The 22,285-nt window shown below is 37.9% G+C and overlaps 1 protein-coding gene across 13 annotated transcripts in view; it reads right to left on the bottom strand.

Moving 5' to 3' along the window:
* The window catches only part of EPB41L2 (erythrocyte membrane protein band 4.1 like 2), a 104,535-nt gene that overhangs the window by 64,170 nt on the left and 18,080 nt on the right, over positions 1–22,285 (bottom strand). For all 13 annotated transcript variants that reach the window (XM_030489776.1, XM_030489785.1, XM_030489780.1 and 10 more), the window contains exon 3: positions 7–488. In XM_030489776.1, the coding sequence (XP_030345636.1) occupies positions 7–474 (468 nt within the window). In that variant the 5' untranslated portion in view covers positions 475–488. The remainder of the gene's footprint in view (positions 1–6; positions 489–22,285) is intronic.

Raw genomic sequence — 22,285 nt, 5'->3', positions numbered from 1 at the left:
ACATACCTGTGTTTCAGCACTACTAACGGAGTGGTTTTCTTCTTTGTCGTCTGCTTTAGCATTTTGCTGACTTTCAGCCGCTAATACTTCTAAGCTCTTTTTTGGCTGAGACACCCCCTCTGGTGTCTGGCATTCACCTTCTTCAGCTGTTTGTTCCCCTGTGGTCCTCTTCTTGGTCTCATCTTTGGGCTCTGCCAAGGTGTAGGATTTTTGTTTCTTAAGCCAGGGGGGAAGGAAACGAGAAATACCCTTGCTTTCAGGTGAAGTTTTTTCCTTCTTCTGGCTACCTGGACTACTTTGGCTAGTTGGTGCTGGGATAGAAGAAGAATCTTTAACTTCTTCAGACAATGTTTCCTTGGACTTTTGATTTTCTGGAGTCTCTGATGCTTCTTCAGGCTTGTCCTTGGCTTTGTCTGGTCCCAGCTGATCAGAATCTTTCTTTACTTCAGTCTCTGAGCCAACTTCAGTTGTCATTGTCACAACCAACACTAAAAGAAGTAACAATAAAAATAGTTCTGTTATGTAGCATCGCTACTTTTACCGACTCTTAAATTATTTGCAGTAGTTTGTAGTAATAATCTACAAGAGTTTCTAAAGTAAAATTATTTGGTTAAAGAAATACTTCTTTTCAAATTCTCTACTCACAAGTGAAAACAGTAAGCTAAAGCTTAGTGCTCTGCACAAAGATTTTCAAAAGTACTACTCTAGACAGACCTACCAATAGTTTCCTTCCCCTTTAATTTTAACATTATTGGTATTTCTTGGAAAAAATATTGACTAAAATAAACAAATTTTGTTAGCTGTGTGGCACTGTATTTTGCTGCATTACTTTGAGAACTTAATAATTATTTTTTTCCAATTTATTGAAGTGAGCCAACAAAAATAAGCACACCAGGGTCCAACAAACAAAGTTCAAAATGGTTAGATTCCATTAGTTGTTACTGGTACTTATTTACAACCTTCTTAAAACAATTAAGTTTTAAACTGATGGTCTGTCTGTCTGGCCTGAAGGTTAACAGGTTAGTTACAATCACGTGTGTAACTAACACAATGGACGCTCTCTATTATTACAATCGATTGTCATCAATGCCTGCCATTAGAATCAGGAGGCTATTACTTCAGGACTCCTGCTGAATGCAAAAGCTGCTGCCCTCGCCCCTGCCCAAAAAAGTCAAGGAGAGAGTAATCTTATTCAGGCTTGATGCAGTTAACTTGCACAACACTTTAAACTGCACTTCAAGCCAACTGGAAACTAGTTCGTATCACAAGGCGGCAGCAACACTTTGCCTCCAGGTTTCCAAGGCATATTCATAAGTAGTCAGACAAAGTCAGACTAAGCCATTCCCAAGGAGAAAAAGAAGAAAAAAAAGGAAGCTAATAGATGCCTAAATACACAAGAGATATGCCCTTCTGGCAAAAGAGATGAACAGTACTGAGCCAAAGGAAACAAACTCGACAGTTACCTTAGTAAGAAGCTTAGACATGGGAGCCTTTAACCACCTACAGGCAAACTCATACTAAGCATGAATCTTGAGACCAAAAGTAACTATAGGTTGTGGACATTTCTTTGTTTTTTACTTTAAACTTCACCGTTTAAAACAAAACATTTGCCGATTGGGGAAACTGAAGGAAAAGTTAATATCTTTACTCCTACAATAGAGATTTCTGAATATATGTCAAGCTTAAATATTAGTTATGTAGCCATTTCTTTCGCTTTTTATAAAACCCTTCAAGTTTTAATACTATTAATAAAGCTTGTGATAGAGTATTAATATTTAAGTATTATTTATCTCAGAGATAATAGGCCTCTGAAAAGCAGGTTTCCAATGAATTTGCTATTTAAAGCCACATATTAGTATGCTAGTTTTAAAGCTGCTACCAGTCAAATTCCATTTTGCTGTCACCTTCATATACACAGAATTGCTGCTGTTCTTCCCTAATGGTAGGTATCAATCTTAATAATGTAAAAAATTATTATTAAAATGAACAATATATAGAGAGCTAGAATCAACTTTCCCTAAGAGAAAAATCCAAACTTCTGCTGATCAGAGATTAGCAATCCACTCCACTTAATAAAGTCAAAATGGAGATTTCATTATTAACAGACATGGTGGTGATTTCTTTTTCTCATGCATCTCTAAGAATGAACCAATTTCTCCTCAGAAAGTAGCTTGAAAAATTTTAGACAACATGATAAACAAACCTTCAAAGAAGCTACAGGAAAGAAAAACCACTTCATTCTCTGCATGTTTTTTTTACTTTCCAAAATATGCACAAATGCATGTACACACTAACAAAAATTCTTTATACCCCACTCTTAAAATTAAGATCATATTTTGCTTATACAATCAAATAGGAGGCATCTCCAGAGAATTCCTTAGAACTAAGCAAAATAAATCACCCTGTAAATACGTCCCTATGGTATTGTTCTAACAATAAAAGGAACTGAGGATGCCAAGTTACGCATCTCAACTGATTAAATCCAGACAGGATAGCAGTGGGTGGTACAAACTTGCTCAGTGTGAAACAAGAAAGGTTCTGCATCTCCAAGTGTCCAGGTTTCATAATCAAAGGTATAGTTAAACGGAGAACTTGGTGTTATACTGCAGAAGAAAGGGAAACTTGTTACAGCTCCTGTCTGAATAGGTCTGTCCACGTTCATTTAAAGCCTTCATTTGATGCCCACAGCAGGAGATGATTTCTTTCACGAGCTGTATTTCCTATAAGCTTGCAACTTCAATGCTTTTCCAGGGGGAAAGAAGTTGGAAATAGAGAGGAAAACCTACAAAACACACATCTTTGTTAAGCCTGTAGATTTCTTTATACTCCCAGTAGTCTCTGGATGAGCTCTTAAGAGATAGATGAATTTACTGAACAAGGGCAATGACCAAGAGTGTAAGAGATAGCTTCCCAAACTTCCCAAAATATCTACCTTCTTTACCACAAGTTCGACACGATTTCTTTTTTCTAGAGTTTCATTTTGGCACCAGAACTACGCATCCCTTGAGAAACAGAATATCAGGTCTATGTGCCCTTCCCTGCTCTGAACAGGCAGACTGCAGACTCGGCTTTTTGGCGAGTCTCAGCAGTAGCCACAGGGCAGAAGCCTGTCAGAGCCCATCAATTTCTCATGCTGTGACAATACTGCCGGAGCTGGGGCCTGAACTGATCTTATGCCATCACAGCCCTTCTTTGTAGGCTTAGAAGGTAATGCATTGACCAAGAGACTACCATGAACAATCCTATGCCACATATTGTCAAAGACACCCAAAAATTATTTCTTATAAAGCTTCACAATTCATGGAGGGGCCTGATGCAATAATCCAGCCGATTAGAGAACTAAAGGTATATTATGATTCAAACTGTTGCCACTGTAATAATATCTCCTGCTAAAAATATTTTTCCCCAACATAAGACAACTAAAAAGCACACTTTCTCCTTATGATTCTGGTCCAAGTGCCTCCTGAACTGGAAGCTTATTTGCAAGGAGGTAACCAGGTGAGCAAACTGCCATTGCCAGTCTGTACATTGGTCAGCAGATGGTGCCATAATAGTTCTAAAAAGCAGTAGCACATTTCAAAGGCCGAACTTTTAACACCACCAATACTCCAATTTCAAGTGTAATTCCCAAATTATGACAAGTAATTGAACGCTTTCACAGGAGTATTAATGTAACAGATTGTAATAAATACAACTTCAGAGCCAGACAGTGAATTGCTCCATGACAAAAAAAAGTTAGTTACATGTGTACATGAACATGTGTGTGCTTAAGTATATATACACATACATAGCATCTAAGCTTATCTCCAAGAGCAGAAATGGCACAAAATGGTGTCTTCCCAAAGGGTCCTATGTCTATCAAATACAGTTTCCAGAGAATTCCAGGTGTGTCACAGTGGTTAGCAGCCCCGGAGTTAATGGCAACTACACTTACAATCATCCTTTTACCTAGACAGTGAAGTCACTATTCAAAACAACAGGTATTTTGTTAGCCCTCACATTTACATCCATGCCCTCCATTACGCAGCTGGATGTCTGCAAGCATACATTTCCCTCCCAAACACAGTAGCCTCCCTGCATGACTAGGAAAACATTTTTGTCCTTATATAAACACTGAAATATCATTAAGTCTCTAGAACTAATTTTTGTAGTGCCAGAAAATTACTGCAAGCATGTCATCATTCCTTGCAATACACAGAATACACAGGGACTTTCCAGAAACACTCTGAGAACTCCCTACGTAGAATGGTGTGAACTTCAATGATACTTCTGAAACGGCAATATAAGACAAGTACTAAAGTAATTCTGAAGATCACTGTGAAAATAAAACAAACTAAAAACAAGGCTATAGACAGCAAATGAAAGGAAACAAAGCTATTTCTCTCTAAAATTGCCAAGTATCTGCAGTCTAGATAGCTTTATTGTGAAAATATTCTATTATGCTGACAAATTCTTATAAAGCATCTCTAGTGAAGTTACCTCAACTCTTTGTGAAGTCAAAGCAGAATCCATGAACATTACTACTTTTCAGAAGCTTTTTCCTGCTAAAGCAGCAGGACACCACCACCTACCTCCTTCCTATCACTCAAGTGCTCTGAGCTTTTCAGAAAACACCTGCTGCAGGCCATCTCTATTTTGTCTGGTGAATAACTTGGTTAACGCAATCCGTATACAACTTCAAAAGATTTGTTTTAAAGGAAAATTCAGTGGAAGAGATACAACTCTCCAGAAAGCAAAGATAACACTATGAGACATGAAAACAAGTGAGAATTCTTTAAAGAGCAGATTAAACAATTCTTTAAACAGTTTTGCTATGCCGGGTAGCAGCCTAAAAACGTGTAATAAAACACAGATAATATTAGAAAGTGCTGTGTCCCGAACTAAATGAAATGCATTGAGAAACTGCATCATCTGTGTAACAGCACCCATACAACATGAAAAGCTCATCATAAAAATAAACCACAAAACCAACCCCAAAACTTTCAGCAAAACCAGAACACAAATACCTTTCAAGTGCTATATGTAGCCAAGTTGTTGATGTGGGCGTCACATTTATTTGAGATTACATTTAAGCAAATAGACATCCTGCAGCTCTCAGTGCTAGTTATATCATATCCAGAGGTAACAGAAATCTGTTCCTTCTGTATTTTCAATCTACAAATAATCCAATAGGACCAAAAAAAAACCCAAAACCAAAATAAAATAAAATAAAATCTTAAACAGCAACTTGAAATTCAAATTAAGAAATCTCTCTCTGCCAGAGCACACATGCACATATATAATCTGTTGTTTATCAAACTAGTTTTGTGCTGTTTCCCAGCACTGAAAAAAAATGTTGTAAGCTGATGAGAATCCAGCTGCCTTTTTGAAAAGCTGTGTTGAAAAAGAGTGAGTGACCCCACCCAGGCCCTGACACTGCTAAATGACACGCTCAGTGGAAAACCGGGATTAAGTTCCAAATTCATTCCAGCAGCCAGAAAATGAACATGGGTCAAGAGACAGCTCTGTTTTCCTGTTATCTGTCCAACAAACTAAGAACACAGTCTGAGAAAAATCTCTGCCCTATCTTTAAAATCCACACTGCAAGTTTACAGTGGGTTTTCACTGTTCACATTAAACCCTCATGATAACCACAATTTTAGAGATTAAAAACAGCAGTGAACATTCATTTGTCCTAAGCAATTTTGTCCCTCCAAACTCCATTCCCATCCTTCCACCCCATCCCATCTCACCAAATGGCTGTTTCTATAACAATGCCACTATTCCACTGAAGCACAGGCAAACACTTCATTTTTTCCAATTCTTGTTAAAGAAAGAAGTGTGTGTGCAGGGGGAAACTGGTGTTCTGTAAATTATTTAGCTTGTTCTGATTTAGAGGTAATCGATTTCTAGATGCCACAGCAAAATTTTCATTTCCAACTTTCAGTCCTTCTGTTTATAATGTCTCGGCAAGATTAAAACCAGTTTCTTTTCATACTTACAACATTAAGTTTACCCTTGCATAAAGTATGTTTCTAAGGCACTTACAATAACATGGTTAATCGAAGCACTTTCCAACTGAGGTTGAAAAATAATGTACTAGTACCTGAGAATTTTTTACAGCAAACTGAGACGCCCCAGTGAAATAAAGCTCCTGGATGCCGGAATCCCAGATGCACATCATTGTTTTGACAAGTATCCATTTCCTCTTCAGTGGGAGTCATATAAAGAATTATTACCACCTCGCATGTTTAGGAAATGTACAACAGCATGCAAAAGAGGGAAATAATCACAATACCAGGACTGAAGGTCAGCAAGAGAAATGAGAAGCAACTAATCTGTGCTTTTGGTAGAACACTGGTGACAGTACCGACAGTCCCCCACAAAGCAGAACACATTTGTAAGTAATTTTCATAAGCAGATATAACCGTTAGCTTCATTTCACCAATATGCCGTGGCTGAATGTCATACAGATGCAGACACTATTGAGATCTCATTCAAAATGCCTGTTAGCTTTTTATTTCAGCTAATCCAACTTAGGAACAATGGCCAGAAACCAACTGAAAAATGCATTAAGACAGTTTGCTCTGTCATGTACAAGAATAGAGTTCAGTAGACAAACATTGTTAACAAAGCTTCAGGGTGTAAACAGAGACACAGAAGTGCCTTTTTTGGCAGCAACATCAGTTCTGTATTTCAACTTCAAAGTGTACTTCATCTTTGCTATCGTCAAATATAAGCACTATAGAGAGAACAGTTCTCTTTGGCAAGCCAGTTCAACAATACTGGTTGATGTTCGCACATTACTGAGGGAAACAAAAACTTGGAAGAAAGTGACATTAAAATAAGACCTTCTTTTATACAGGTGACAGATGTAGAATCTTCTCATGCTACTATTTTTCTTTAATGCCAACTTTCCTGAACCAGGATGCCAGCTGAAATACAAAAAAATCGATACACCACCACTTCCTATCTATAATGAAGTCCGTTTTCAAATACTTGGTTAAATGGCATCCCTGGCAATTAATCTTAAACAAGCTTAATCCAAATTCCAAATAAATGCAAATTTTCAAGCTATACAGTGAAGTATTTCAGGACTTTTGCAGCTAACTTGCAGCTGTGTCTTTGTTGGGTATGTTACTACCAGTATGTGCACCAACTGCTGAAGAACCTGCAGAGATCGTGACACACACGCAATTAAGCGAACCCAGGCTGCTAATGGTATAGCATATTTTATAGAAAATAAATGAAAAGTAGAATAGTTGAAAACATGGTAATTCACAACTGCTGCTGTAAGAATAAACGGTATCTCATACTCCCTGCCAGCTATCCTACATTCCCCAAACCTCAGAGGTTAGCCATCTGAGATGTCTTATGCTGGCATTTTCCCTTTTATGTTTGCAGCTAGCACAAGCTAGCTGAGTCTTTTATGTGCTACTGGAACAGAAGCATTCCACTGAAAGAGCAGAACCAATTTGCTCAGTGTCATACCCCCCTTCCTTCCCTCCCCAATAATTATAATGCACGTAAAGTGATTTATGTAAAGCAGAACACCGCAAACATCTCCCTACATATTTATGTTTACTGGAATATATAATGAAATATTGAAACTACAGATAATACTGCTCTTCAGGAAAGCATGCATCTGCTGTTCCTATGGGAGCATAACATTGCCAATCCCAAGCAACAAAAAGCAGTGAAGGGGAGATGCCTCTTCACTGAGCGAATAAAATTGGCAGCCAAAAGTTCATCACTCCCATAGGCTCTTCTGAATGCTGGTATTTGATTAGAAGAATGAAAATATGAGCAACTTTTAGAAAGTTTCCCGCTTTTCATGGCAATGGCTTCGCCACTAACAACATTTCGACCATGCCAACATCTTTGGGCTAGGCAAAGTAAAATGATTCCCTAGAGGTCAGAAACAAAGCTAATAATACTAACAGGGGGGGAAACGCGAAAGAATTTTATGCTAATAAAGCTGGTTTTGTGCCTCGACTTCAGCACTTAACATGTTTGTTAGTAATCTGAGTGCTTTAGCTGCTTTGTGCTTTTTGGAAGGACATTCCCAGCATGAAAGACTGTAATATAAAACAGATAACAGGATATGCATGAAAATCCCGAGGGAGTAACTATTTAAACAAAGTTTTCTTTGGAGAGTTAGGGAAAGACAACAGATAAGAAAGACTTAAAAGAATAATTCATTTGTGAACACTAAGAACAAGGTGGGGAGGAGTATTTAGAACTGTCCTGTAGACAAAGAAGAAAAGATGGTGACTTGCCAAACCACAACTGCAATGACATTCCCATGTAAATATACATCAAAACTGCAGTTTACTGAAGCAGCCTCACCCATTGCAGAAAAGCCTTTCAATGACCACATACAAATGGGGATGCTCTGTTATTACAGTAAGCTTTCAGGCCAAATTAAGTAGAGGCTTTATTCTGCCTTCTTGGGCTATGTTTTCAGTTCTCATTCTTATATATCCAGAGAAATTTCAAAGCTTTGAAACCATCCAAGGCAAACACAAATCCAAGCTGACAGCAATTCATCATCTGTTTTATTACACAAACCACACAACACAGCATCATGAACACCGTGTCGAAAAGACTCCTTTGTTTGAATGAAACTCCCCATCTGCATTGGTTTGGGGGTTTGTTTGCCTCCTTTTGGGCTCATCAGTTTCGGGCTGACCGACCAAATGCTTGAAAGCATATTTACCACACTGTTCTCTATGGGTGTGCTTCTCTCACATTTAATCTTAGATCCAACACCATGATAGAGCTCACAGTCGTGCATTTCCTCCATCCTAAATATCTGAATTTTCCTTAACTCTGAAGTATTTTGGAATATCAAGCAATAAGAAAATGAAAACTGGTAATTCATTTAAAATTTTCCTTGACCATAGTACATCAGCGAACAACTTTCTCTGAAAGAGCATATTCTTGTGTGGAAGCAATGGGAAGGATATACTAATGAAAAGGACAAGTGGCTCAGACTCTTGTTTAAAATTGCATCACGTTCTCTCAGAAATCAAGATCACTTGAACAATAGTTCCCAAACTGAGATGTCAGAGACCAACTGGAGCTCTCATCCAGATGACGTCTGGGATGTGCTAGTCTAAGACGTCTACCTAAACATATGAGCCTCTACAAATAAGACTGAAAACTTCTAGCACTTGGAAAATGTGTACATCTGTGTATCTGTGTTAAGATGGGAGAAATACATCCATATGATATACTTGAGTTTTGGGAAACAGGATGAACAGCATGTGAATTAATGTTCAATAAATTCAGTAACAAGCGGAAATGCAGTAAAAGGGAAGGACTGATGTTATAGCTCTCAATTTTCTCTGCATTTTATTATGAACGAAAGCAACTTGGGAAAAAGAAGCTAACAAACAAGCTAAAGAAAGTAAAGACACCACTGGAGAGAAAGTCAGGAGTAAAATATGGGATGGGGGAGGGAAGGAGAAAACAGGAAACAGACACTGAAGACAAAACAGGAAAAAAAGGTCATGATTTGTGTAATAGCCAAAAAACTGCAGTGAGGCCAGAAAGGGGGGCGGGGTGGGAAGACACCAGAATCCTGCTATGGGCTAAGTTACATTGCAGAGGGCACCGGACAGACCACAAAGTCTCCAAGCGTTGGTGTCCCTCAAGTGCTTGGCTGGAGGAGATCCAGCAACTGTCGTTTCACCCTCACACATAAAATCCTGCCCAGTAAAGTCATTTAACCACAACAGAATTTGCGCAAGAAAGGGCAAATGCCCACCTACAGGACTGGGAAAAGCAAAACCCTTAAATCTGCTGCCCTTCTGCTATACTGTTTCCACAGAAGAATTTATTTTAAGGGCCTAAAAAATCTCTTTCCTATGTAATGAAATGCGTCACAAAGGGCAATACTTTCAACCCTTTTCCAGTAGCTTCTTCATTTCTGAATATTAATTTCATTACAAGCTTCAAGACCTGTTCTCCTGTTGTCAGACTGAAACAAGTGCAAAAGAAGGAGCACTCTATTTATGTATTTATTTTTAAGCAGCAAATGCTTGCTTTGGATTGCCTGAATTAAGCAAAAAGTTGTACTTCCTGGAAAAACTGGGTTAATGTATCCCCAAATCCCTAAACAACAGGATTCTCATTAGTTCACTTCATTTTTCAGGCATATCCACATGTCCACAAGTGTTTTGGTTACATTCAATATGAAGATTTGAGGCACAATTGAACTACCTCTTTGGCTCACCAGCTCCTACATAGTAAGCTTCTTTCTGGTTTTAAAAAACATCATGAATTATATCCCATTTACTTTTGCTGGGGGGCTCAAAGATCAAACGCCTGTCTAAACTATCTGAAGACATGAACTAGAGCGCTTTGTGGTAGTTACAAAATGTGACATACAAGACATGTTCACTGGGACAGTAGTAGAACCAAAACAAAAACAGGTCTCAAGGCCTCCTCTCATGACATCAAATACTTCTAGATGTTCCACACGAGAAGACAACATCATAATTTTTCATTTATTTTCAGTCGAAACCCAGAGGTCACTTCTCTCCAAAAACATAAGGGTGATGGACCACAAAAAGGAGTTTAATATTGCTTAGACAACAGCAATACTTTCACAGCAATACAGAAACGAGAAAGTTGTGACAAGTCTTTTTGATCCGTTTTCATTATCAGATCCTCTAGACATGCATAAAAACTGTATTACATTACAGACTGTCAGTACTGGGTTATGTGGGAGTTACAAAACTTACAAAAAGTTACAAAATGAGCTTTTTTGCTTTTAAAACTGTAACCCTGAGCACAAGTATTCCCAGCTCAATTTCCATTGAAATAACTATCAAAGAAGCTAAAAGTTTGCTCTTGTGAAGTGATGTAACATTTTCCTGTTGAACAATCCAGGCTAATTCATGCTTGTATGATATCACTAAAAATCTGAGGTCAAATTCAAGTCTGAAGGAGACAGACACCACTAACTATACATTCCAGTTCAACCGAATTAGAATTCACCACAGTTATGCACAAACAAACCAAATTCTCAGCTGCATCAGGTGAAGAATTTTAACGTGGCAGATTCCTTTTATGAGGTAATGCTGTCATAAAATGACTCCCTGAGTCAATTAATCTCCATGAGTACATTTACACAGAAACCACTCAATACTTGAAGCAAAATTAATATGCTGTCTTTTTTCCGCAAAGAAATTTTGTGGCATTTCTCATGCATTTCTTATGCCAATTAAAACAATGTTTCATTGTCTTCTTTAACAAAGGAGAATGGATTTTGGATTGCACATGTACAAAATACACTGCAACACTTGAGATGAAAGTTGTAAAGATTATAGTAAACTTACTGGAAAAGAGAGGGAAATGAAACTGAAGGCATTCCTTTTAAGATACACAGATAAGTAATACAGCATGCTCAGGGTGACTTCCAAAGAAGAGTTTCAAATTGCTGAACAGACAAAATAATTTTTCATCCCACAAGGTTATATGAACCAAAATATTATAGCATATTTCACATAAAATGTAAGGATGCTAAGCTATCCAAAAAGACTCCCAAAAAGTTGAGAAGTTAGATATATCAATAATTCTTATTCTGAAAACGCATTACCAGCTTGTTATCCCATGCTTAGATGCACAGATAAGCCTTTTAAATATATATAGTCATACAATAAAGAGAGAGACATTTAGATGGAAATGGTGAAAAAAGAATTATATTGGAGCATAATGTTCCATAATGGGACACAGCTTCCCTAAAATTCCCAGGACATTGCAACAAAGCCGTTTTAAGCTGTGATGTGTGGGCATCACCATTTGCAAAACACAAAATCTTTAGTTTAGTGTATAAACCCCTCTTTCATCCTCTTTTCTTCTCTCTCCCCTCTTGTACCTTCACTTAATCTTATTTGCTTTTTTTAGAACCTTCCTGATTATTGATTAAGTCTTATTCCTTCCACTCCTAATTCCGTAACCATTGTTAGAAAGCCAAGGTGCCAAATTTCGTCAAAAGCCTGGCTTATATCCAGACGGTTTAGGATCTCACCTAAACAAAAAGAACATAAGCCATTCAATATGCAAGCTGGAATTTTCTTACAAATCACATCCACAGCAGAACAAGCAAAATAAGCTGTTTGTGAAATTATGTGAATACTTTAATTTACCAACTGATCAAAACAAAACACCCTCCCCCCCCCAAAAAAAAAACAAACCAAAAAAACATAGTACTTAAAAGCTGTTCAACTAATGGAATTATGCCATAGACAAAATATATAACATGAAACAGCTTCAGAAATAGAGACTGCATTTCTGCAGCTCACTTTTTAATGAGAACTATACTGCTACCTGGTATTGGGGATTTGTTTCTGCCCAAAGCAACTGGAAACCGGTATAGCCAATATATCAAAAAGATGTGCTGAGAGGCTGAAACAATGGCAATTCAGTTCTTCCTTTTCTGTAGATCACACCATATGTTCCAGTTAGTGTTCTCAACATCCCAAATAATTGTGGAAGTGACAGAAATCCTCTTAAAGAGGCAATAAAATCTGAGAACGGTATAAATGACCAGATTTTTCTGCTCTAATCTCCCAAAATATCTTGTTCTGAAAAACATGGATTGATTATGTTCTTGATCCACAGCCTATGAAGACCTCTGCATTCTCCAACTGAAGAGATCACAGGCATCAAAAACCAACACTGGATCTCCTTTCATAGGGAATCTCTTCCAGAACAACCCCTGATTAATGGAGATGAAAGTAGAAGGCCTAAATACATCTAAAAATCTGCCTGAAAAAAAACCCAAGGCAAAGCCTATCTAGAAGAAAAGGATTGTATGCTCTGTTGACGTTGTCAGTGACCTCCTTTAAACTGCCATGGCTGGGATGAATAGCCTAAATCACCAATCCATTTTATGACTGCTCAATCTGAGCCAAGGTTTAAGCAGCATGCTGTGCTGCACAAGGCTACGTTAATCTGTCTACAAGTTAAGATACTTGAAGAGTTGCAATCTGCCCATGCCCAGCAGACAAATAATATTCCTTATCTTCGTTCTAGTCAAGGACTGTGTTTATTTAAGGAGTAAATTTTCCATTTCGAAGAATGTACGTAGAAGTTTCAGGAAAAATATATACTCTGCATTACTCAGAGTAGGTTTTACTGTTTGCAGAAGTCACGGATAGGTGGTAGAAATATCACCTTTTTCTTCTCAATTTTGACCATGCCACTATCTTGAGAATTGGCTCTAACTAATCCTTAGTATATCCTTTAGTAAATGAAAATAAACCCAGCAGGAACAAAAATCAATTATCAAAAGAAAAACTGTAAGAGAGAGAGATGCCATTTGTCTTTTCAGTAATTCCTAGCATTATGGGGCTGTGGAAAAAGAAAGAATACTGAAGTCTTTTGGAAGCTGTGCAATATTTCTTCTACTTAGTGTTTAATCCCTTCAGGAAACACAGCAAGAATAAGAGGAATGCAAACAAATTTTAAGAAGTGGGGTTGGAGCAAGTTTTTCTTCTGAGCACTTTGCTGAGAGTGATCCAAGAAAAGCCCTTAACATTTAAAAAGTAAGTTGATGGAAAAAAGCTAATATTTATAAATGCTGTTTAGAAAAAAAATACATAATTTTGTAAAGAAATGGCTCTGTTCGTATTGCTGTGTTCTTAAAATTCTTTTAGGTTACTTTAGTTGCAGGTGCTCAAAGAGTTCTGAAAGCTAGTATTAAAATGTTAAAATCTCCAAATTCATTAATGAAGTGACCATAAGACTCTGTAAAGCCACTTTCTAAAACCGTTTAATGTTGTCATTTTAGACATCTGTGAAGTCCTTCTACAGTATTCAGTCTAATCTCCAGGAATAAAGAACAGATCCCGACTTCAGCTGGTTGGCAGTAATGCTGTATCAAACTGTGTACATATGCCTGCACATAGATGTTTTCATGATTTTTTCCTCAAGAAACTTTCATTTCTTTTTGTTCAGTAGTTGTTAAAATTCATTTATTTCAGTAGAATGCAACGTTAATGTTACGTTTAGCATTGCTCTTGTGATAATCAATTACCCACACATTCAAGTTATTTTTTACTTTAATATATATTTACTTTTATTAACTTCACTTTATGCTGTTACATGAAAATAATTACTCTATTTGTGATTAATACATCATACTATTTAGAATGAAGTTGAAACCTGTTTTCAAATTGTGTCATAGAAAACTAGAACTACATTATTGAGATGAAAATTTTGCAAAGATACCCAGTTTGATTAGAGACCTGGCGTGTAGAGAATGCATTGCTATCTTCAAACCTGATTTCAAAATTAATCAATCATACTTGCTAAGAAATAGTAACCAGCTTTTAATTTAAGTGTGTCAGGCTCAGCTTCTAACCAGACTCTGAAAACAACATTCCCTTTCTGGAATTATGCGGCCCCCAGGTTCTCGCTGTTTTTCCCCTGTTAATGTCCTTCCATATTAAATCATCTCACTCCAATCCCTTTGGTAAACTAGTTTTGATAAACAGAACAGGTCAAAATCCTTAAAAACTATCATGCAAGAGCTTTAAAATTAAGTTTTGTTCTCTCTACTTTTCAGCCTGCTTTTAAAAACTGTCTACACTGAAAGTGCTAATAGTATTTTAATATATGGTCACTTACAGTTTACAAAGCATCAAGGTCTTTTCTCCACTCCTACTCCCTAGTGTCTAGCACAACTAACAGATAATTCCAGTGGTCCTTTACAGCTGGTCCTTTCCCTATTGTGAAGGGAAAGAAAATGTATTATAGATTCTACCAGGCTTGGCAGAAGCTTGACATGGGTTAGTTTATTAGTACAGATGTATCCAACAGAATTTTGAGATATCCCCATTCTGATTATCTATATTCATGTCATACTTAGCAGGCAGCATTTAGTTCCCAAACAAAACTACATACAGCTTAAGACAGAATATGCTGTATCACAATTTACAGTGCTGTCCTGAACACATACATCAGCACATGAACTTGTATTTGGATGGGTACCTAGTGAACAGCATGAATAGGCGACATCCTTTTCTGCTGATCTAACCATATTGGGGGGGGGAAGTACTGCTGAAAATAAGTTAAAGCCATGGATTTCTTATTCAGAATTTCCCTTTTTAAAATCACATCTCTCTAGAACACGTATGTTCCTATAGCAGTTCTAGTGCTCTGCGCAGTGCAGAAAACCACACAGATTAGTCCCTGTTTACTAGCTGTGCAACACAAATTTAGTATTTCCCAACAGTTATATCAAAATGTATTTCAAAACCACCAGAACTATCAATAATATTAAACATTTTAGGCAAAAAAAGTTAGTTGAGTGTTCCTTTCTCCTTACTGCACTCCCTCCATCCATGTCACCTCAGTACCTTGAGATACTGACACCAGCACAACCCTCCATAAGGCTGGCAGCTCCTCTCCACACAGCAGAGCTTGGCTCCAGCACTTCGCTGAATGCCACACGCAATGGCTCACGAAAGCAAGAAAGGGGAAAGGCAAGGTGCTGGACAGCACAATACACCTCTTGCTTCACTGTTTTTGCTGCAGGAACTGAAAGGTGAAGTCTCAGGAGGGGATGGAGACTGACACACACAACAAAGCAGCGTGTGGAGCGCTGTGCCAGGCCTAGCAGGCTCACCCCAAGCAGCAACCACCACTCATGTTCTGACCCACATCATTTGGTTAAGTCTGAACTGAATTTATATCCATAAACTGGAAAAGTCATTTTAGGAAGGACATCTTTATCAGTCTGCTCAAGATCCAGAACATAAGAAAAGTAATATACAAAGTTCACTGAAGACATCAAGCCTGACACTTCTACAGCATCTACAAAATAGCAAGTGAGTTAGAAAGCGAGTTGTACATAACACATGCTAAGTCACTATGAGAGGAAATACATTGGAAAAGTGATTCCCCATGAAAAGAGTGCTTTTCATGCTTTACTCTATACCTGCATCATTTTTACTTAGCAATGCATGCAAGCACTGTTCTGGTTCTTCCCATCTTCTAGGTTAAAAAAAAAACAAACAAAAAAACATGGCAATAGAAGAAAATGATTTACAAATGCTTACTAAGTCGCGTCTGTGACAGTAACATTACTCTAGGTATACCACATCAACCAACTTAGAGATCTATTCTCTAGCTCATGTAACACTCTGTACTAACAGACTACAATATTTTCCCACTTTGTGCAGAACTCCATTTGCCCTGCTTCTGTAAGTTTAATGGGAAAAGAAACTAAAAACCTATAAATAAAGGATAAATGACAACTGTCATGGTATTTTTCCACTAGTGACCACAACAACAATCAGTGTTAATTAGCAGATCATATATTGGAGTACCCAAAATAAAATAAAATTCTATTTGTGCAAAGATGATAAAAAATCAAAACAGCTCAAGAAATAAGATGATTAATGTTAATTCTTAAGCCTGTAAATATGTCTGACTTACAGAATATTCTTTATCACATTACTTCTGAATAAAAGTGATAAAATTAGTGACTAAATGTTTTTTTCATACAAGTGAATGAGATTTTGGGGCCACTTTCCTTAAAAAGCAGCAAGATAAACAAACCAAAACAACCCTTCAATGGCACTTGCAAAGGTCTTGAAACAGGTGATGTTTACTTTCAGTTCTCAGACCCAGGGAACCTATTCTCAGTCTTTAACTGCTAATAATTCAAATGTTCTAACACTCACCAAAACCCAAACTAGGATTTCATCAACACACTGCTCAGCATCTCCTTTATGCACCACTTTACTCTTTCAGAATAGGAACACAGAAACGCAATGTACTTTCTCTGCTGCTTTGAACAGACAGCTCTCTTTGTAGCCACCCAAAGAATGTGTTCTGCACTCTCTCATAATTTAATCACTGTCAGTCATAACAGCCTATTGTGAAAAATAATCCACTCATTTATTTTATCATCAGTGCACTCAAGCAGGGTCAATTTACGAGCAGCACAGTCACATGCATCAGCCATGGGAGATCCATTACAGAGCTGCTGGAAAGTCTGTGAACAAACAAGTTGCTTTCCTCCGATTATCCATAGGCTAAATCTAGAAGTCTTACAGCCTTCCATACTACTTTCACAGTAGAAACAAAGAAAAGCCTTCAAGCAACAGCTCTGGTGCTTCAACACATGCTCACACGGACAGTGTGAGGCATGGCTAACTATAACTTCGAATTTTAATAATAAATTACAGAACTAATGTCTCATTCAAATCAGGTGCTCAGGGAAGAAAATGCCATCTTAATGCCATCCTAGTAGCTCACAGAACATCCAAGATAAGCAGCACAGCTGTTTGTGCTGAGAGACCAGAAGCATAGCTGCCATTGCAAGTGTAGGAGTTGTTGGGGCTGCGGAAGGTACACCAAGGCTTAGGAGCTATCACGCAGTAAAAGATTCAGGAGCTGCAAAACAGCAACTCAGATCAATACACCTGCATGCATTTAACAAGCCCTGTTCACACAGACAGGCTAATGAAGTGATGCAAGTAATACCAGTAATAGCTGTGAGTGCCCAGAAATGCAGACATTGCCAATCCAAAATCGTCACTGTGTGTTAGTAGTCAGACTAACAGACGGGAGTTCCACAGAAGCTACACACAAGAAACACATGCATACACACTTTTTTTAATGTTTGCACACAGACATATGTATATTATAGTCTTATTTCTCTTGATCAGCCAAGGATTCCTCAGGAAATATCTTCCTACGTGAGAAGTTATACAGATTCATTTTATAATACAGATTGGTCAGAAAATCATTCACATTATTATAAATCCTAAAGCTTTGTAAGAATTTTCAACTGATAATTGTTGAAATTGAACAGTTGACAAAAAGAAAAATCATTTTACATAGAGTAATTCACTGAATCTTGCCTTCTTGTGTGCCATATGCAGAACACCTGCACAATTCCTTGCTCCTTAAAGTTCTCTCATCTCTTCCATTTTAAAAAGAGTATAAATAAAAACATAGTGGTGAAATAAAGCCCAAATTTACAGTGTTAATATTTTCAATCAGGATGTACAGATAAATCTAGAAGTGGTCTGCCACTAGATTTAAAAAGAAACCCAACTAAAGAAGCATCATTATGAGCGCTCAGCCATTAAAGACCCCTGGCAAATCACAGAAGCCTCACCCACCAGTAGGATGATGCTAGGAGGTAACCTACATGGAATACATAACAGACATCACTGCACATCCTGCCAAAGCCCCACATATTCATCTGAAGAAAAATTGTAATAGTACTGCAGATGCTGACAATTTGTTTTACGCTGTGTTCTGCAATGTAGCTGACCAAACCAGCAGTGCAATTGTCACAATGTAGAGACATTAGGTATTTAACTTTGTCAGCAAAGATTCCCAGACAAACCCGAGGAAGTTTCTTGTTTATTGCAAGAAGATTTCACTATGAGTCAGGGTGTAATCAATCATCCATGCAGACACTCAACCACTTCACACAATGCACTCCAGTTAATTAATAGAACCAATGTACTAGGCAGCTGCTTCGGTATTTCTTGTCTTCAAATGAATTTTTGGCTGCTATAAAAACAAACCTGCTTTGAATGCAACTGCTTTCACAATGAAAGTTAGTAAGTGACTTCCATAAGAAATCCACAGCGTATCAGAGATATCTAAGAACATATATATCTACATCAAAATTGGTATCAAGAGCATCATCCCTATTTCCCTATTAAAGGATACTTAATTTAACCTCTAGAAGTGTTTGGTACCATGAAATGTGACTTTTCCCAGTAAATTGAAAATTATATACTTTAAGTTCTCTCTTTGTAAGCAAAAAAAAAAAGACTAATAGCAAAACTTCTGCTTACTTTCTCACTAAGCTACAAATCACCACACTATTCACCTTTCAGGTGTCAAAACCATAAAGAAATAGAGCATACCTATCTGAAGGAACTGAAATCATCTTAATTGAAGCCAATATTTTAGGGGAAACTTTTTAAGGCTCCAAAGGTTACTACTGTTGGCTTTTCCAAAGGAGACAATAAGAAGCAAATTTTCATGCAGTGTTTAGTTTTAAAGTCTGCCAAGTACTCAGAAAAAGGCTGAGAACCAAATCTGGAATTTACTCCCCAATTAGGTCAGGCACATTACCACCTCAAGAAGCAAAAACCACCAAACACACCAAGTCTTTGCCACAGTTAGCATCTCTAACTCAGAAATACTCATGCTTGGAACTCATACACTGAAAATGTAATTCTGCCACTTGTCAATAAATATAAATTCTGAACAAGACAAAGCAACACAAAAATCCACCCCAGCAACCTCATCCACAAAATCAGGCTATTGAGCTTCTCTTCAAAAAAACCTGGGGTTTGTTTGTTTGCTTACCTTTAACTTTGTGCCCCTATTACTTCCCTGATTTACAAGCTTTTCATATGAGAAAGCATTGATGGCAACCAGACTGTGTACCTCACTATGCAGACACCTTATAGAGATATTTAATAAGATTATCTATAAACTCCCAGAAACTTCAAGCCTTGAGTTTTGGAATTAAATCTGAAATGTAATGCTGTTTTCCAGAAATGTCTCTATGGACTTAAGCATAAGACGAACATATTTATATAAGATTTATAAAAGCCTAACTGATTAACTCCACTTTACCCCTTGAGCAACAATGTGGTCCTAGCCAGTTCACAACTACAGCAAATGCAGCTTCTCGCAGCTTAGAAATGGCTCCCCTTCCGAGTCTATAATCAGTGTTGGGCTATCAAAGGGGCCAGCACGGTCACCTGAATCCCCGCTAGTCACAGGGACATCACAGCATCATCCTGAGACTCCGCAATGCCACAGTGGGCCCATGTGGATCCACTGTACTCAGCACTCCCATCCATTAACTACTGCTGATGCTTCCCTCTCCCTCCTTTAAATCAGATATGTTTCAGTGCCTATCAATGTCTATTTAAAATGATGGGTGTTTCTGAAATTTTCAAAATAGAGGAATACTTAACTATAAGGAAAAAAAAAAGGCGACTAGACCTGCACTGAAGATAAGATAGATTCCTAATCTACTTTTCAAAGTTTTAATTGACTGACACAATGCAACTGTTTGCATCAGACTCCGTGGGACAATGAGAAAATTATTCCACCGAAATAAAATTTTCAAGGAAAATTTATTTTATCCTGGAACACACAGCACCTTACTTTGCAATGACTGACTTTTCAGTATCTCTAACCCGAGGTTGCCTTGAAATAGAGTGTTATTAGATAATCAGTTCCAGTTTGAGGTACAATGTATTGCTGAATCTGAGAAATATCCTTCTACAGCACTACAGGCATTGAAAGGTACAATGGATGCATCATTTCAGAACTCTTGTCAGGGCAGCCTTAAGGCTGACACCCAAGTAGTATGTCAGGCATAACAAATACTAATTCTCTTTAAACGGTTGTACTATAGAACAAGTAGAAAACTGTTTTAAAAGTGAACATTTAGTACCTCCAGAAATATAAGGAAGCAAATGACAAGTGAAAATTTCTAGTAGTAAATTTTTTATTGTCATGACAAAACCATCTTTATTCCAGTATTAAAAGCTACTTATTCTGCATTGACTTTTTTCAAGAAACTAAAGACTTCCATGCTAGTTAACATGTTTGATTTATTTGTTGAAGGAGGTCTTTTTTCAGAACACTGTTTTCCACACAGTGGATTTACTGGTTTGGCTAGTTCGTCTGATTCCAACAGCAAGCTACAGCAGTATCATAGGTCAAGCACCCCATTTCTCAAATTACCTTAGCTTTAAGTTTTGTACACGTTGTTGAAACACTAAAGCTTTTCAAGTTTCCTTCAACCTTTTATCCTATGTCTAACATCTCAATAAGCCAAAGAATCAAAAGGAAACTTATTTTAATGAAAAGCAAAGCTATCAGAGGAGATGCACGATATCACTGATTATGAATGCATTTGCAAAAGTAAGCCACACAGACACTTAAACATAGCTGGTGTTCAGTTTTTCCAAGATCTGTCTATTCTGGTAAAAGGCACCAGTCATGTGACTGAACAAGACCATTAACCATTTAATTAATTTGACAGTTTAGGGACAGAGCAGCGCAAATTCAAGGCTTCTCAGCAGTACTGACAAGACTAACTTTTCCAGTCCAATTCATTTTTGCTGCAGCAACAGTACTAGCTTCCACTTCCATCCTTCCTCCCATGGTTTAGGAACCCCAGCGCCCAGCCGCACTGCACAGTGACTCCCGCCCTACTGCTGTCACACCGTGCTCCTGGGTCCTCTCTGGTCACATTTCTGACCTTTGACAGCTTCCCAGAGATGTGCCCAGTTTACACCAGGAGAACACAGAGCTAAGCATACTGCAAGAACCAAGCCTCCCTCTCACAACCGAGAGCTTTTGCAAAGACATACTGTTATCTTACCCCCTGCTACCATAATAAATGCCAGTACAGGATGGAGCAAGATGCAGAGGAACAGGCTGCAGGCCTCACTCAGTGTCAGCTCCCCGAGCCATTCAAGCAGCCCTTGTGCCAAAGCAACCAAAACACAGAGCCTCCACCCAGAGAATCTCACCCTTTGGTTTTATGCTGAGTTTTTGCTGCCCTTATCAGCCCCCCATCCTACATATCAGTTCTGTGACAAAAGACAGTTAAGCAAAGCATATAACAAAGGCAGTCTTGGTCTATACTTTCTCCTTCCAGAAACATTAAAACTATTCCTTTGTCCCCAGTATTAACTCTTGGTTAAAACCAAGCAGCTTTTTGGCAAACTTGTATAATCATTCCCATCAGCTCGCACAGGGGTTTACTTTAAGCATTTCAGTTGAACATTTCTCAGGTGGTGAGAGTGGGTAGACAAGGCAATCAGGCTAACGCTACTACTGAAACAAAGCAAAAAGAAATTAGTATGTTTCCAGCTATAGCTAAATTCACTGTGAATTATTTCACTTGAACCTCCTGAAGCGCCTCAGGAGACATTCTTCTGTATTAAGCTTGCAATTACTCTACAAAGCTACACTATAAATTCTTCATCCTATTACAGCTGTCCCTCGGTTTACAGCTGCACTTTCCCTTCAATACTGCTCTTGATACCTGCACTTGCCAGCGCTTCCCAGCCATAGACTCATTCTTAAGTGTTTAAAAACTGTTCTCCACTGTTCTCCACAATCTGTCAATCATTAAGAGCTCCGCAGTTTAGTCAGAATTTTGTCATAGGCATGAAGTATTTTCAATAGTAATTTCAAAGAGTTATTTTTGTGTCTTATTAAAGCAAGAAGCATTGTTACTTTTATTCAGGAATACCAAACAGGTATACGACTGCACTGG

Source organism: Strigops habroptila, chromosome 6, assembly GCF_004027225.2.
Source record: "Strigops habroptila isolate Jane chromosome 6, bStrHab1.2.pri, whole genome shotgun sequence".
NCBI classification, from domain to species: Eukaryota; Metazoa; Chordata; class Aves; order Psittaciformes; family Psittacidae; genus Strigops; species Strigops habroptila.
Note: the sequence above shows the minus strand (reverse complement) of the source record. Positions and strands in the feature narration are given on the sequence as shown.